The 17,681-nt window shown below is 54.1% G+C and overlaps 1 protein-coding gene across 1 annotated transcript in view; it reads left to right on the forward strand.

The window, feature by feature from the left end:
* Positions 1-13,465, forward strand: part of CREB3L1 (cAMP responsive element binding protein 3 like 1) — a 35,194-nt gene extending 21,729 nt beyond the window's left edge. Inside the window, exons 3-12 of the mRNA XM_027579469.2 lie at positions 200-384; positions 3,485-3,563; positions 5,519-5,676; positions 6,353-6,502; positions 6,630-6,688; positions 6,890-6,958; positions 8,650-8,749; positions 9,901-10,027; positions 12,308-12,575; positions 12,764-13,465. Of these exons, the coding sequence (XP_027435270.1) occupies positions 200-384; positions 3,485-3,563; positions 5,519-5,676; positions 6,353-6,502; positions 6,630-6,688; positions 6,890-6,958; positions 8,650-8,749; positions 9,901-10,027; positions 12,308-12,575; positions 12,764-12,800 (1,232 nt within the window). The 3' untranslated portion in view covers positions 12,801-13,465. The remainder of the gene's footprint in view (positions 1-199; positions 385-3,484; positions 3,564-5,518; positions 5,677-6,352; positions 6,503-6,629; positions 6,689-6,889; positions 6,959-8,649; positions 8,750-9,900; positions 10,028-12,307; positions 12,576-12,763) is intronic.
* The last annotated feature ends 4,216 nt before the right edge of the window (positions 13,466-17,681 follow it).

A 17,681-nucleotide genomic window follows, 5' to 3' on the forward strand; every position in this document is an offset into this window, starting at 1 on the left:
CTCTGTGAGCTGCAGAGTAAAGAAGATGCCCCACCTCTTCTGGCTCCAGCCTGCCTCACCAGTGCCCCTCTGTGCCCTTGCCTGCCTGTACCCTAGCATCTCTCCTCAGCCGGGTCTAGAGCAGGTCCCAGGGGGGAGGAGGGCGGCAGAGCTCTCTGCTCGGGGAGTCCCCTGAGCCTGGTCCTGCCCCCTTCCCCAGACGTGGAACATGGAGCATGGGTGCTGGGACACAAACTGTGCTCCGTCATGGTGAAGCAGGAGCAGAGCCTGGAGCTGCCCGTGGACCCTCTGGCCGCCTCCTCGGCCATGGCCGCCGCTGCCGCCATGGCCACCACCCCACTGCTGGGCCTCAGCCCCCTGTCCAGGCTGCCCGTCCCCCACCAGGTGAGCCTGGGGATTGTTCCCAGGGGCTGAGGGAGGGAGGCCGGCGGGGGTGGGGGGGGAATGTCTCTGTGGGAAGAGGCCTCCAAAGCCCTGTGTAGCCCAGCGCTGTGTGGACTGGGAACAATGTGACCCTGGGGGCTGAGGGTCAGAACTTCTGGACGAGGCCTCTGCCTACCCCTTGGGCTGCCCCTTCACCGTCCTAGAATGGGAACAATCCATAGCACCCTTGGAGTAAGCTGGGCCCCTCACCGAGTGCCGAAGGAAGCTGATACGAACCCTGGCAGAGCTGGGCATCAGGGGCCCGGTCGAGGGTCTCAGAGATGGAGAGAGCGCAGGTCAGATAGCTGTCTCAAAGCGCCAGGATTTTTTAAAAGAATGACCAAAACGAGAATACAACCGTTGTCAATATTTCAATTGTATATGTTCGTGAGATCAGTATTTTTTACCTCGTATGCTCAGGTCAGCCCCCCATCACCCCCCATGATACATAGATAATAGCATTCAACTCCAGATCCAAGGTCGACATCTGAAGAGCCTCCTGGGAATGTGAGGCCCAGACTCCGGGCCCTGCCTGCGTCCCAGCTTAGCTCTCATTTGTGCTCTGGGCGTGTTACCTTCTCTTTCTTCCTCAGCTTCTTATCTGTAAAATGGGAGCATGAACTGCCTCTAAGGGGCTTCAAGCCCTGAGTCTACAATATAAGGGTTGTCTTAAAAATCCCTAGATTCGGGGTTTGACTGGCTCTGCCCCCTGCTGGCCACACGTCTCACCTGATCAAAGTGCATGTGGCCAAAGGCCAAGATCAGCTCCTCCCCACCCCTGCACTGACCCAGAGGACCAAGGGTCAGCTGTAAAGGTGGAAGATCTTTTGTGACCATCTCCAAGACTGACTCAGCAACTCCTCAGGACTTGCCAAAGCAGGAGGGGAAGCTGCAGCGGCAGCAGCAACCACCAGAGTCCTGGGAGGTTGGGCACATGCCTCAGAGAGGGAAACTGAGGCTCAAGGAGCTAAGCGACTTGCCCAGAATCACACCGTCAGAAATAATGAGCTGCAGGGTGCCTGGGTGGCTCAGTTGGTTTAGCATCCAACTGTCGGTTTCGGCTCAGGTCATGATCTCGGGGTTGTGAGATCAAGCCTGCTTAAGATTCTCTTCTCCCTCTCTCTGCCCCTCCCCCACCTCTCTCCCCCTCTCTAAAACAAAACAAAACAAAACAAAAAATCTCACACGTAGAAATAATGAACTGCATTCCAAACTTGGCCTACAAGACCCGGAAGCCCACATTTCCCACTCTAGGGAGATCACGATGCCCTTGTGGAAGGCACAGGAACCAGAAGTTGGCATTGTCGGTAATGGGCTGGGTGACCCACCCTTCCCCATCACAGTGCCTTCCCTGTCACTTGAGGGCTGAGCTGGGATGTAGACCAGAGAATCTCCAAGGTCCCTGCCAACTTGAACCTTCTGTGATTCTTACTTATCTGCCTACATTGGAGATTGTTTGTCCCAACCACAATATCATGGCCTCTCTCTGCTGGCTGTGGACCCAGAGGGGAGACTTGGTCCTGAAATCCAGCACCCAACAACACAGTGCCTTCCGCAAAGAGAACACCACTTAGATGCATGTTGATAATCGTGTAGGAAGCCATGCATGTACTTTTTTTTATTATTCAATTAATTAACATATAATGTAGTATTAGTTTCAGAGGTAGTGTTCAGTGATTCATCAGTTGCATATAACACCCAGTGCTAATTACATCACATGCCCTCCTTAATGCCCATCACCCGGTCACCCCCCCCCCCCAGTAACCCGCAGTTTGTTTCCTATGGTTAATAGTCTCTTATGGTTTGTCTCGCTCTCTGATTTCCTCTTGTTTTGTTTTTCCCTCCCTTCCCCTATGCTCTTCTGTTTTGTTTCTTAAATTCCGCATATGAGTGAAATCATATGATAATTGTCTTTCTCTGATTGACTTATTTTGCTTAGCATAATACCCTCTAGTTCCATCTGTATCATTGCAAATGGCAAGATTTCATTTTTGATGGCTGAGTAATATTCCACTGTAGATATATACCACATCTTTATCCATTCATCTGTCAGTGGACATCTGGACTCTTTCCATAGTTTGGCTATGGTGAACATTGCTGCTATAAACGTTGGGATGCAGGTGCCCCTTCGGATCACTACACTTGTATCTTTGGGGTAAATCCCTAGCAGGCCATGTGTGTTCTTGATGTCCTTTCTGGGACAGCAAGTGGGAATATAAAGAAATAGGAATGCATGTTTGTTTAAAACATAAATCTAGTTCTGTCAGTCCCTTGTGATACAACCCATCAGGGACTTCTTATTGTTTCAAACTTCTTTGTCTGGTCCCTTTCTACCCTCTGTGAATCCTACCACCACCCCCACCCCACGCCCTAGCCAGGCCTTCTGGTCTTGTTTCCTACCACTCCCTCCTGACATATACCCCTACACTCTGGACACCCTGAATACTTGCACTTTCCAGATCCGGCCATGCGCTCTAGCCTCTGTGCCTTTGCAGATGCTTTTCCCTCTGCTTGGAATTCTTTTCCTTTCACTTACCACCCGCCCTGTCCTTCCTCTGGAACATTCCTGTTTATACCTCAGGACTCCTTTCAAAGTTCAGCTGCTTAGAGAGCTCACCCTGATCCCCCAGCCAGTTAAGGCCTTCTTCATCTGTGCTACTGTTACCATTCACTGAACAGCTACACTGTGCCAGACATTACTTCTCTCCTCTTGGCAACCCACATACCAAGGCCTCTGTGGCCTTCACAGTCAGCACAGAGCAGCCTCCATCAAAAAGATGGCCTTGGCCTTGGAGGCCACAAGAAGCCCTCCTTCTCCAAGCTTAAGGTCTAAACTACACTAACTACTTAGCCACTATTCTCTTCTCCTAGGTCTTACTTGGCTTCTCTGAGCCTGAGTACTTGCCTCTTCTCCCTCTGGGCTGTACCCAGAACCCTGAGTCCAGCCACCTCCTTAATTGTGCAGAGCAGACTGCCAGCCTCAGAGAGGGTAGGAGGTTGAATGGCATGGTGGGGACAGCCTCAGGGGCAGCTGATGGAGCTGGACCTGTCTCTTCCTCAGGCCCCAGGAGAGATGACTCAGCTGCCAGTGATCAAAGCAGAGCCCCAGGAGGTGAATCAGTTCCTCAAAGTGACACCAGGTAAGTGTGTCCAGAGGGACTATTCCTCTCCAGTCTTGGGCAGACAGCATTCCCTACCCCCTTGGGCTAGCCCACGCATCTCCCTCAGCAGCCCCCATCTCGCCCCAGAATATCCTTTCGTCCCTGTTCTGCACACTTTCCATCCATCCAGCTCCCTTTTGACCCAGTCTACAACTGTCATCCCTGTTATTGACACCCTCACCCTGTTTGCTAATCCCCCTCCTGTCATTCACTAAGGGAAGCCCACTCTATAGTCACCCATCCACCCATCCATCCATCCATCCATCCATCCATCCATCCATCCACCCACCCACCCATCCACCCACCCACCCACCCATCCATCCATCCATCCATCCATCCATCCACCCATCCATCCATCCATCCACCCACCCACCCACCCATCCACCCATCCATCCATCCATCCATCCATCCATCCACCCACCCACCCATCCATCCATCCATCCATCCATCCATCCATCCATCCATCCACCCACCCACCCATCCACCCACCCATCCACCCACCCATCCATCCACCCATCCACCCATCCATCCATCCAATGAGTGTTCATTGGGCGTGTCTGGGAAAGCAGAGGGAGAAGACAGTCCTGTGCCCAAGTAGATCACAGAGTAGTGAGGGCCAGTTTCATAGCAGCCATATGGGTTAAAGAAGGCAGATTCCCCAGGAGGCCTTGGAGGCACATCCCCAGATCTGATGGGGCGGGGGGAAGGGAACACAGAGGAAGCTTCTTGGATTGGCCAGAAGGAGAATAAGCTAACTGAATCTTTCCAACCCTACCTCATTAATTCATCAAACATTCATTAAGCATCTACTATGTATCAGGCCCTGGGCTGAGTAGCACAAAGTTTAGAAAGATGAGTAAGACCCAGGCTTCACCCTCATGCTGTTCACTCCCTCGGAGAGAAGATTCATAGAAGGTAGAAAGGGGCCATTGTGAAAACACATCATCCTGTAGAGTGCCCTTCAATCGTAAAGCATCTTCACATACATGAGCTCATTGCGTCCTCAAGGCTCCCTGCAGTCAGTTCACTCCCTTTCCACAGGGAAGTGAGGCTGGGAGGGGTTAATAAATATGACTGTCACACACTTGGGGCGGGTGACAGCAGAACTTGAACTCAGGCTCCCTGACTCCACATTCCAGGCTCTTCACCTTATGGCACCCTTAAGAGGCAAATCAAAGTGCAGGGAGGGAGAGAGGACTCATGCAGGGGGCAGTTTGGGGCAGAATCCGGAAGGATGCAGCTGTTCCTCCAGAGCCTCAGCCCGCTCTGCAATGATCCGGGCATTCTGTGCTGTCCTGGGAGCTCTCCCTGCAGCTGGGCTCTCAGTCCTCGTGGCTCTGCCCAGGTTTTTCCCTGACCACCTGCAGTGTGCCAGTCTTCCTGATGCTGCAGCCACAGAGCAGCAGCGGGGAGGGGGAGGCTGGGGACCGCAGGGCTCCTGGCTGGTCTGCTGAAAGCCTGCTGTCCTGTCACACTCAAGCTGGAAGTGGAAACCCTGGGATTGCTTGGGCTAGATGTTTGGCAGTGGGACCAAGGAAGTGACAGAGCCTGTTGCTTGCCTGGCCCAATCCCGTGGGTCTGGCTGTGGGCAAACTCCAGTCACCTCTGGGGTTACCAGTGGAGGCTCCAAGGGCCTGGACCCTGTGAAGTAAGGGATGGGGGAGGGACTTCGAGAATCCGGCCTCCATGACAGCCACACTGAGGAGCCAGACCTCGGTGGCACTGGAGATGGGATGGCATTCAGAAATGAACTTCTGGGATGTCAGCTCATCTTTCTGACATGGCAGAGGGGATGGGACAGCTGATGGGACAGCTGGTCAAGGCCCCAGTATTCCGTCCCCCACAGTGTCAGGGCTGGCTGACCTCTGATGTCCAAGCAGAGGTGGGATGCAACCCTGCTAACCTGGATTCCCCCCCACCCCCGCTCTCCCCAGAGGACCTGGTGCAGATGCCTCTGACGCCCCCCAGCAGCCACGGCAGCGACAGTGACGGCTCCCAGAGTCCCCGCTCTCTGCCCCCCTCCAGCCCTGTCCGGCCCATGGCCCGCTCCTCCACGGCCATCTCCACCTCCCCCCTTCTCACCGCCCCTCACGTAAGCAGCTGGGGATGGGCTGAGCCTAGAGGCAAGGGATTGAGTTAGTCCACCCTACACATGACCAGCGAGGAAGGGTCTGGGAGCCCCAAGCCTGATCCCCATCCCCATCAGCATTCAGAGCAGATGGGAGTGAGAATCTCTTAATCCTGTTCTGGGGTAAAGAGGAAACAGGTAGAGAGAGGTCCAAGAGGCTTGTCACACCCCCACTGTTGCAGAACCAGGACTAGAACTTGACATTCCTGACCTCCAGGGGATGGCCCAGGCTGGCTCCAAGGAGCACTGCTTGGGGACAGACTCAGGAGGCCCCAAATCACCTGGGAAACATGGAGCTGAGTCCTGTGTGGAGCCTCCCAAGTGAAGACTGTAGGGGTCTGAGGGGGTTGCTGTTTAGGGGCTCTGGACAAGTAAGTTTTGAGGCTGTGGATTCCAGAATGGGATCTAGGGGACCCCCCACCCCGACCCTGCAATAATATACTGAGTGCCTAACATGCTGGGCTCCCAGCACTGTTAATACATGTTAGTGGATTTCATTCAGATCCACCCTTTTTCAAATTAGGAAACCGAGGCTAGGAGAGTCGAGTGCCTTCCCCCAGTCACACAAAGAGTCAATGGCAGAGCTTGAATTTGAACCCAAGCTGTCTGGTTCCTAACCATCATGTCCTACCTCCCACAGAAATTACAGGGGACATCAGGGCCACTGCTCCTGACAGAGGAGGAGAAACGCACCCTGATTGCTGAGGGCTACCCCATCCCCACGAAACTCCCCCTCACCAAAGCCGAAGAAAAGGCCTTAAAGAGGGTCCGGAGAAAAATCAAGAATAAGGTAAAGCGTGAGCTGGACCCTGGCCCTGCCCTAGGGCTCCCCCGGTGACACCAGCCCTAAAATTGAGGGCCCCCCGGAAATGGTTATGTGGCTGTGGTAACCCCTTTTCTGGGGCCTCCCCCTCTAGATCTCGGCCCAGGAGAGCCGCCGTAAGAAGAAGGAGTACGTGGAATGTCTAGAAAAGAAGTAAGCATCCTGGGCAGGGCGGCGGGACTGGGCCCCACTCCCCCACCTGCCCCGCTGTCCCCAGGGCTCTCTCAAAGGGCACCGGAGCAGGGGGCCCGGGGCTCGGGGCCTGGGATGCCTCAGGGAGCGGTGGACAGGGCAGAGAGGGCAGCAGTGAGTCCGGGGCCTGGCCCTGAGCCTGTGTCTGCTTGGCCCCCTCAGGGTGGAGACATTTACATCAGAGAACAACGAACTGTGGAAGAAGGTAGAGACCCTGGAGAATGCCAACAGGTGGGTGGTGCCACCTGCATCCTCCCCGGCCCCCTGCCCCCTGCCCTCCTGCAGCCAGGGCCTGGCTCTGGCATAGCTCTGGGAGGCAGGAGGCAGGAGAGGTGACTGGGTTCAGGATGGCAGGAACCCCAGAAACAAGAACCCTGCAGCCTGGGACCCCTGGCTTCCCATCCTTCTTCACCCGCACATAGCTCTAAACACCTGACAGGGCAGCTGAGCCGCGTAAGTGAGTTGGTGTAGGGCAGTGGCTTTCAAAGCAGAATTCCCCAGACCAGCAGCAGCCGCCCCTGGGAAGTTTTGGAAATGCTGATTTTCAGACCTCAAGCCTGGCCTGCTGAATCAGGAATTCCCCGGGGAGGGCTCAGCAATCTGTGTTTTAATAAGCCCTCCAGGTGATTTTGACGTACCCTAAAGTTAGAACCGCTGGGGTGGGTGGGTGCTTGCAACTCAGAGCTCTTCTCACCAGCAAACAGCATCAGCACCACCTGGGGGCTTGTAAGAACTACAGGATCTCGGGACTCTACCCCGACTTACAGAATCAGAATCTGCATTTCAACGTGATCCTTCAGTGATTCGAATGCACAATTCCCTTTGCGAAAACTCAGTATGGGGCCAGCACAGGTCGCAGCTACCTAAAGTCACAGCCTGGGTTTCTTAATCCCACTCTGCCATTTTTGTGATTCTGGGAAAACTGTTAAACCTCTCTGGTCCCCAGTTGCTTTGTCTAAATGGGGATGATAGAAGCTCTATCTCACAGGATTCTTGGGAAGATTCGATGAGACGGCGCCGGTAAAGGGCCCAGCACTGTGCTTGGCATTTAAGAATGCTCAATTCATGTTAGCTTTTCTTCTCCTTTTTTTTTTTATGGTTGTTCTGAATTCTTGATAGTGCCTAGCCATGAGCCCCCAGTAGGTCTCTAATAATTATTTGCTGGGGTAAATGAAAATGACAAGAGACAACAGCTGGTATGAAGCAGGTGCTCAACAGAAGGCTTTTTCCTTCTTTCCTTCCTTCTCCCCCAGCTTCTCCAGCAGGATCCAGCCACTCCCCAGATTGACCTGGAGAATGCCGCCCACTCAGGGAAGGGGGGCGGGGCCGCACTCCTCACCCCTGTACCTCTGGCCCAGATTCCTCTCTGGCCCAAAATAGGGCCAGGCCCTTGGAGCTATTTCGCCACCTGCTGTACATTCTGGTAACTGCAACCCCAGTGCCCGGCTAGGTGGAGGAAAGAGACAGTTAAACTGTTGTTGGCCAAGCGGCGGCTGAGTAGACCCTGCGTGTGCCCGGAGGACTACACGTCGTTGGGTGGGAGCTTCTTATCAGCTCTGGGAATCGTGGGGTGCAAAGGAAGGAAGGTCAATGTAGCTGTGGCTGGCGTAGGTGAAGAAAAAGGTGACCTCAGCCCAGGTGGGGCAGACCTTCCTCCCCACCCCGCTTTGGCCAGGAGCATCACAGGGCACCCCTGAGCTCCCATAGGGTGACCCAGCTCTTCATCATGAGACAGGCCCAGGTTCCCCAAGCCACACCACAAAGGAGCCAAGCGGGAGGTGACATTTTCTGTCTTGACTGAAACGGGCACCTGGTGTGGAAGCCAAGTGTGGAGCCAGCCCAGGTGCTCCCTGGGAGAGCTCCAGGAGGCAGAGATGCCTGCTGGGGCACAGCCTGCCAAGTGACCACTGTGCCCTCCTCAGGACCCTGCTCCAGCAGCTGCAGAAACTTCAGACTCTGGTCACCAACAAGATCTCAAGACCTTACAAGATGGCCGCCACCCAGACTGGGACCTGCCTCATGGTAGGTGCTATTCCCTCACCACAGGGCCACATGAGGACAAGTTTTCCCCAGGCTGGCTTTTCTAGGAAGGCAGGCAGAGCTTTGATGATTGGCAACATCACCAGGGCACGGCATCCTAGTGCCTGGTGAGCTGGCTCCTGAAGACCCCAGCCTCTTTCACCAAGCCCATGGAGCCTTCCAGAACATGACCTTCCCTGACCAGTTCTAACACAATGTGGATGTGTAGTGACTCACGTGAACCCAGCTAGGGGAGAGCAGGGCAAGTCCCTTGAGGAGGCAGCTTCCGTACCCTGGGGGGGGAAAGGGCTTAGGGAGACACAAGGTTGGGAGGCACTTGGTTCTTTCTTCCTGGAATGAATAGCGAGGAGAAGGCTGAGCAAATCTCTAGAAGTCCAAAAGAATGTGCAGGGTGGGGGTGCCTGGGTGGCCCAGTTGTTTAGCGTCTGCCTTCAGCTCAGGTCATATCCCAGGGTCCTGGGATTGAGCCCCACATTGGGCTCCCTGCTCCGCGGGAAGCCTGCTTCTCCCTCTCCCACTCCCCCTGCTTGTGTTCCCTCTCTCACTGTGTCTCTCTCTGATAAATAAATAAAATCTTTAAAAAAAAAAAAAACCGTGCAGGGTGTGGTTCAGACAACTGCAAACCCCTCTTCCATGCTGTCCTGGAAATGTGCAGCCTGCTGCCTCTTGGCTGATCGCTCCCCAGGCCCTCCGAGATCCTCATGCTCTCAGGTGGCAGGCACGATGTGGGGCGGGCTTAGTTCGGGCCGTGTGACTCTTAGCTTCTCCTGCTGAGAATCTGGTGTGATGATCTGTCCGCTCCCTTGTCCCCCCCGCCCCGACACCCAAGTACTCCTTTCTCACTATCCTGATTCCCCCACCTTATAGGTGATAACCATGTTGACCACTTCCCTCTTTTTCTAACACTGCCTGTGGTGGCCCCCTACCAAGGGCTGACATGGCCTGAGCAGCCTCCTCCACCTTCTCCGAAAAGGGTGGAACACTGCACATCTAGGGGGTGGCTGGCTCTGGGTGCTGCTTTCTTGGAAAAATATTGACCTTTTTATACTTACTGGCTGGGGGGGAGAAGAATCGGGGATGGCCAGGGTTGCACCCCCACAACCTGCTCTGACCACCACTCTCTCCACTACCAGGTGGCAGCCCTGTGCTTCGTTCTGGTGCTGGGCTCCCTGGTGCCCTGCCTCCCTGAGTTCTCCTCCAGTTCCCAGACTGTGAAGGAAGACCCCATGGCCGCTGACAGCGTCTACACAGCCAGTCAAAGTGAGTGCCCTGAGCCAGGCTACCTTCCCTGGGTCCCAACTTCTGGGCATGAGCCAGATACAAGAGAGGAGCCAGGTTCTGGGTTGGCGACATCTCATTCTACCTCCTCATTTTACAGATGGAGAAACTGAGGCCCCCCCCCAAAGGGTTTATGATTTATTCAATGTTAGTTGTGGAATTGGGACTACACTGCAGGCTACCTGATCCTAGCCCACCCAAGAGTGGCCTGCGGGGGTGGGGGGTGGTTTAGGGGACAGCAGGAATGTTCCCACCCTCCCCGCCCCCACCCCAGCCCCCATGAATTATGGTACCAGTGGTTACGGGGCATCTGCTAGGAACAATTAGTATTTCAGCACTGGGATAGCATGTGAGTTTCGGTTCAAGGACGCTTTCCCATCAGACAGTGGTGGCTGAAGCACTGTGTTAAGGAGTGCCAGGATCCACCGGTAATGTCAAGCATGGGCAGAGGAGGGGTAGTGGTGATGTGGGCTCAGACAATTACCATCCCATGGGGGACTGACTGCAAGAGACAGTGCTTAAGAGCATGGGGCTTCAGAGTCAGTCATGCCTGCCATTGCCCTTGCTGTGTCACCTTGGGCACATGTCTTGAGCTCCCTAAGCTGTCGTGTCTTCATCTGAAAAACAGAAGTTACAGTTCTGCACTCCCCGAGCATGGGTGTTGTCACAACTAAATGGCACAGGGCACACACACTCTTGGCACAGGGCCTGACACACAGCAGGCGCTTAATCAGTGAGCACATCCCCTCCCTTTTTGAAGACCTCACCAGAGGAGAGAAAAGATACAATAGGCAGGTGGCAAGGGGAGAAACTGGTAGAAGGTGCAGCAAAGAATAGTATGGATTTCCAGAAGCAGAAGGTATTTCAGGTAGATCTACAGAGGAACTTCCTAACTGTTCATCGTCTACCAGGAATGAATTATCTGGCAGGGCAGGAGGAGGAAGAGGAAGCAGATGGGGGGGGGGGTTCAGAGAGGGAGGAGACGGGGAGGAGTGGGATTCAAGAAGGAGAGATAGGCAGGGAGAAGGAGCTAGACCAGCAGGGCCTTGAAAGGAGGAGGGTTAGGGGAAGAGGCAGCGGAAGTGGCGAGCGAAAACCACGCCCTGGACAAGCGTGGCCTGAGAAGAGACAGGACAGTCGCAGAGGGAGGTGGGCCACGGGGGTGTGAGGGCCAAGAGTCCCATATCCATTTTCCAAGGCCAGGGGGGCCCTGGGGTCTTTGGAGGTAGAGGAAGCCAGCGGAGAGGAAGGGAGGGAAGTGGGGGGTGGGGCCGGTGTGGATGAACAAAGCCCCTTGGAGTGAATGCAGTGGGCTGCAGGCCCTGTGTGTGTGTATCTGTGGTAGGAAGTGGCTTCTGGAGCTGGCTGGCTTTCAGGGCTGCTGCATTGCTCAATGGCAGGGAGTGCCTTTCACACACACTCTTGGGTCAGGGCCTGAGGGCCCAGAAGGTGCTGGTGGATCCTGGAGCCAGGCAGCCCTGGGTTTGCCTCTGGCTTCCAGCAGAGGCCAAAGTACCTGATAAGCTGGAACCTCACCTGTTCTGTGAAACAGGGCTAAAAATATCTCCTTCCCAGGAGTTTCTGTGAGATGCTCGTGATTTGATATGCAGGTCAAAGGGCTTTGCACAATGCCTGGCACAGAGTAGATCTCCAACAAACGTGTTTTCTTTTCCTTCATTTTCCTGAAAGGCACACTGGGGCCTAGAATGGGGAAGAGGGCACCTGGGTGGCTCAGGGGGTTAAGCCTCTGCCTAGCCCCTCTCCCCCCCAGCCAGGCTCCCGGCTCGGTGGGGAATCTGCTTCTCTGCACCGCCCCCCCGCTAGTGCTCTCACTCTCTCAAAGAAGTAAATAAAATCTTCTAAAAAAATAGAAGGGAAGAAGAGATTGATTCAAGGTCTCAGAGAAAGTGAGTAGTAGAGGTGGGATTAGAACCCAGCTCTCAGATGCCCCGCCCTGGTACCCTCTGCTTAGGAAGAACTACTTTCTCGGAGTGCATACTGAACACAGTTTCAACCACTTTGCCCCTATGGTCTCATCAAACCACATCTACGTGAGGTTGGCCCTAGTATCCCTATTTTACGGATGAGCAAACTGAGGCTCAGAAAGCCTAAAGCAAAGGCCTGACTCGCCAGAGGTCATACCAGTGGGCAACGTTAGAGCCGGGGTTCAGACTCGGGCCCTCGTCCTTCACTACTGGGCCAGGAATGTGGCTGGGAGCGGGGAGCCTTGGCAAGGAGGCTCACCATGAGCTCTCTGTCCAGTGCCCTCCCGGAGCCTCCTGTTCTATGACGAGGCGGCAGGCTCGTGGGAGGAGGGCCGCAGTGCCCTGCTGCCTGTGGAGCCCCCAGACAGCTGGGAAATCAAGCCGGGGGGGCCGGCTGAGCAGCGGCCCCAGGACCACCTGCAGCATGACCACCTGGACAGCACCCACGAGACCACCAAGTACCTGAGTGAGGCCTGGCCAAAAGACGTTGGTGGAAACGGCACCAGCCCCGACTTCTCTCACCCCAAGGAGTGGTTCCGTGAGAGGTAGGTGGGTGGCCCCTTCCCTTCCCAGGGCCCCAGGCTCCACCCACGCTCGGCGGGGCTGGGGGGCGGTCCCCAGGTCAGCCGTGCCTCCCCAAGGCCCCCTCCCACCCACATTCTGATCCAGTGCACAGAGGAGTGAAAGGATCCTCACTGGACACACTCACCCCAGACTTCTGTTCTCTCTCCAGGGATCTGGGCCCCAATACCACCATCAAACTCTCCTAGGCCGCGCCAAGACCCAGGACACAGGACGGACCCTCTGGCACCCAGAAGAGGGGTTGTCTTGCTCTCTAACCCGGATCCAGCTTGTCCCCCTGCCCCCTGGGCTCCCATCCCAGGAGAAAGGGTTCTACTTCTCCCCAGCCCTTCTTTGCCCCACTCTTTCCCAGGGCCTCTCCTTTCCCCACCACATTTGGACCGTTCCCTTGGGCCGACCACTCTGTTCTCACCCCCCCCTCCCACAGCCATCCGTCCTTCTCAGATAAACCACTCACTGGGCCAACCCCCTCCTTTCTCATAATGACCAACACGACCACTGCCTCCCTGCTCCCCCCACAGACACACCCATCCACACACCGACACACCCCCCCCCGCCCCACTGTACAGAGACCAAGAACAGAAATTGTTTGTAAATAATGAACCTTATTTTTTATTATTGCCAATCCCCTAAGATATTGTATTTTACAAGTCTCCATCCTCCCTTCACCCCTCCCTTGTTTTATATTTTATGAAGTTAGTGCGGGCTTTGCTGTTCCCTGGCCCTCACCTGGCCTCACCCCGCCGCAGCCCAAGCCGCTGGGCCCTTTTAATTGCCAAACTGCTTCCTCCATCAGCTCAGCACATGCTTTAAGAAAGCAAAAGTAAAAAAAAAAAAAAAAAAAAAAAGATGCAGCATCAATTCCTGACTTTGTGCCTTCCTTCATCGGGGGGAGGGCGCACTCTTCGTGGGGGAAAGGGGTCCAGGACCGAGAGATGGGGAGTGAGAAGTTTATCTTACATTCCGCCAGGGGCTCATTGAGGGCATGCTCATGTGAGAGGGCATTTCTCCCTCTTCCAGCCAGGCGCAGGATTCAGACTGGATGGTCAGAGGACTCTGCTGTAATCTCCCCACCCCAAGGCTCCTCCTCCGACTGCTGACTGTGGAGACACAGAGGCGTATCAGCCACAGTCTTGGCCTTTGGGGATGCAAACTGCTAGGATCGAGCATCTGCTGTGGACCAGATACTGTGCTAGACACTTTCCATGCCGTACCCAGTTTGGTCCTCCTGAGACCCGCCAGCATTTCAGCTCTTGTGTCCTCTGCCTCAGCTGGGTCAAAGGTGCAGGCTCCCCAGTAAGAAGAGCTGTGTTTAACTCCTGGGGCTGCCACTCACTAGCTGCGTGTGGTAGGCAGAATTCTAACATGGCCCCCAAGCTTCCTGCCCCCCACTCTCCCTCCCCTCTGCATTCCCCATACAGACCTATTTAATCCCCTCCCCTAGGGTATGCAGGAGACCCGTAAATATAAGGGGATGTCACTCCATAATTAGGTGACCTTTTACAGCAAAAGTAAAGAGATTTTGCAGGTGCAATTAAGGTCCCAAATCAACTAATTTTGGGTTCCTCAACAGGGAGATGATCCTTGGTGGGCCTGGCTTAATCAGGTGAAAGCCATTTTAAAAAGGGACTGGGCTTTTCCTGAAGAGAAACAGTCTCCTGCTGGCCTTGAAGCAAACAGCCATGTGTGAACTGCATGGAGGGGGTGGCCTCCAGGAGCTGAGGGCCTCGGGGCCAGAGTGGCAAGGCACTGAATTCCACCAACAACTTAACATGCCTCATCTCGGCTCCAGATGAGACCCCCCCCCCCCCCACCACAGGGCCAACTAGGCTGTGCTGACTGTGAGCCATGGAATCTGAGATCATCTTTATGTCGTCTTAAGCTGCCATGCTTGTGGTGATTTGTCACACAGCATAGGAAAGTAAGATACTATGTAACCGAAGTCTTTCTGAGCCTCCATTTTTGTTTGTAAAAGGAGGCCATAACACCCAAGGAAGGCAGGAGGTGGTTGTGGGGATTCAATGAGATAAATTATGTAAGGGGCTTAGAACAGGGCCTGGCCCGTGGTGACTCCAAGAAAGATTAGCTGTGCATTCAGAAGCAATATCAATCGGTGTGCTAAGGGCAATATCAGTCAGTATGCTAAGGTCATGGCACAGAAGAGGGTACCTCACCCAGACTTGAGGGCTTCCTGGAGAAGGCAACATGGACTATTGGAAGTAGGCAGAAAAGAGGAAAAGGGCATTCCAGAAAGAAGGGGAGCAGCCTGAGCAAAGGCCTCCAAGATGCGAGAGAGCAGGAAAACTTTGAGGAAATTCAAATCGTTTAGAACAGCCCAGTGGTAGAGAGCAAGGATGCAGAGTTGAGGCCAGATGGTGATCAGGGGCCAGATTCCAAGGGGCCTTGAATGCCTTCCTAAGGCATTTGGACTTCGTCATGCAGGCATGATACTTTCCTACCGAGAAGCAGGGCATGGTGGTGGGATGGTGCCCTATACCAGCTGTGCCCACCAGAGGAAAAGCTGGACAAGACCAGAAAGAATTATGGAACCTCAGAACTGGCTATCAGGGCCATCCTCTATCCCTCTTCCTTCACAGCCTCATCTTGACCACTGGATAGGGACTTCACTGCCTGCTGTTGGGCATCAGTTTTAGCTGCTAGAACCCACAGGCCTCTACAGCAAGGCCATAAAAGGCTGGGCTCTCTGCCCTAAACTCTTAGCATCATTAACAATAACTTTCAGCAGAAGTCTTTCCTGAGATGCATCCGTTCCCTCTGTTAGTCACCCAACACACTGTCCTCAAGCGCTAGGCTGGTGGTGGAGGCTGGGGAGTAAACCAGCCATCAGGGCTGGTGTGATGGAGGGGGGAACAGAAGAGTGGCATGGATTTCAGACTGGGTGGGTCAGGGAGGGCAACTCAGAGGAGGTGGCCCTTGAACAGAGTCTTAAAGGATGGGTAGGAGTTGGTAAGGTAGAGAGGGGTAAGGGTGTTGGGGGTGGAGAGAATGGCCAAGGGCAAAGGCACGGAGCCATGAGAAACGGGGCCAGGACTGAAGTGAGGCAAGCGGATGGTTAGGGAGCCACATGCATAGAGGTGCTTGTGCAAACAAGCCTGAGAATGAGCCCCTCCTTAAACTGTACACCCAGGTGCTCAGCTAGCCTCACCTCAGTCCTGGCCCTTTCGGGGATCTAAACCAAGAACATTTCATTCTGAAGGTGATGGGGAGCTACTGAATATTTTTAAGCCAGAGAGTGAGATCATCAGATTTGCCTGTCCCAGGGCTCTGCAGGGGGTATACAAGGATGAGACAGATTCCAGAGATAATTAGAATTAGCAACAGCTTTGACATCAAATTAGCTGTGGGGTGCAGGAGTGAGGGGAGAGCCTGGGATGACATTGACATGTCTGACATGGAGGCCACGGTGGATGATGGGCTCATTGGCCAAGACAGGGAATACAGGAGGAAGAGCAGGTTTCGAGAGAAAAAGAATTCATCTGAGCCCATCTCGAAGTTGAGTTGCCTGTAGAATGTTCCTGTTAACATGGAAGTCTAGGGCTTGGGAGAAAGGGATCCCGGTTGGAAATGAGGACATTGTCCACATCCGGGTGGTCTGTTAAAGTCTTGAGTCTACATAAAGGGAAGAGAGATGAGGGCAGAACTTCAGGAATATGGACATTAAGAGACAGTAGAGGGTGAGGAGTGAATAAGGAGGCTGAGAAGGAACGATTGGAGAGGGGGAAAAGAAAACAGGAGAAGAGAGTGGCCCAGAAACCAACAGAGGAAATCCTCCAGGAGTGGAGCTCAGTCGTGTCAGATGGCATCTGAGAGCTGGGAAAGATGAGAGGAAGACAAAGTGTCTGCTCGCTTGGACAATGAGGCGGTCACCGGTGACCTTGGTCAGACATGTGTTTGGGAGAGGTGAGGTGGAAATGAGATCGGGGGGACGGACGGGAAGGAGGCCAGGGGGACCTGGGGATACAGTGATTTTTTTCAAGGAGATCCGCTAGGAAGGAACAGAGGGTGGTACCTAGAGGGCAGAGGTAGGTGAGATCAAGAGCAATTTGGGGGCTCTTTTTTTTTTTAAGTTTTTATTTCAATTCCAGTTAGTTAAGGGCGCCTGGGTGGCTCAGTTGGTTAAGTGACTGCCTTCGGCTCAGGTCATGATCCTGGAGTGCCGGGATCGAGTCCCACATCGGGCTCCCTGCTCAGCAGGGAGTCTGCTTCTCCCTCTAACCCTCCCCCCTCTCATGTGCTCTCTCTCTCCCAAATAAATAAAATCTTTAAAAATAAAATAAAATAAAATAAATTCCAGTTAGTTAACATACAGTACAATTTTAGTTTCAAGGGTACAATATAGTAATTCTTTTGGATGGGAGAGAGTTGATGATGGTTATTTCTAGAAGACAAAAGATCCCACAGAGAGGGAAAAGAATGAATGAGGCGGGTGGGGCAAGGATCCACGGATCGGATGGAGAGATCCACTCCTGACCAGAGAAGCCCAGGCATTCTGCGGGGAGGGCATTCTGGGGGCACAGAATGTGGGGAGATAGGAAACTGAGGCAGCCCCCCATGACTGTGCGTTGGGGGATGGGGCAATGGAGAGGGTGGCTTGGGAGTTGAATGGGGGGGGGTGGGGAAGGGGAAAGTTTGCAATAACCGCTCAGAGGAATGGGAGACCAAGCTGACTTTTGGTGGGACCCCTCGTCATTTATTCATTCATTCGTTTAACAAATATTTACGGGATATCCCTTATTGCATGGCACCATGCTAACATTGGAACACAAACAAGACCCAGCTCCTGATGCCAAAGGGCTTGACATCTAGGGGTGCCTGGGTGGCGCAGTTGGTTGGGCGTCCGACTCTTGGTTTCAACTCAGGTCTGATTTCAGGGTTGTGAGATCCAGGCCCCCCAACAGGCTCCACGCTCTCCGTGGAGTATGCTTGTGTTTCTCTCTAGCTCTCCCTCTGCCCCTCCCCCCCAAATAAATAAATAAATCTTATTTTTTAGAGGCGGGAGGGGTGCCTGGGTGCCTCAGTCCATTAAGCGTCTACTTCTGCTCAGGTCA

The sequence above is a fragment of the Zalophus californianus genome, chromosome 11, assembly GCF_009762305.2.
Source record: "Zalophus californianus isolate mZalCal1 chromosome 11, mZalCal1.pri.v2, whole genome shotgun sequence".
Classification (NCBI taxonomy): domain Eukaryota; kingdom Metazoa; phylum Chordata; class Mammalia; order Carnivora; family Otariidae; genus Zalophus; species Zalophus californianus.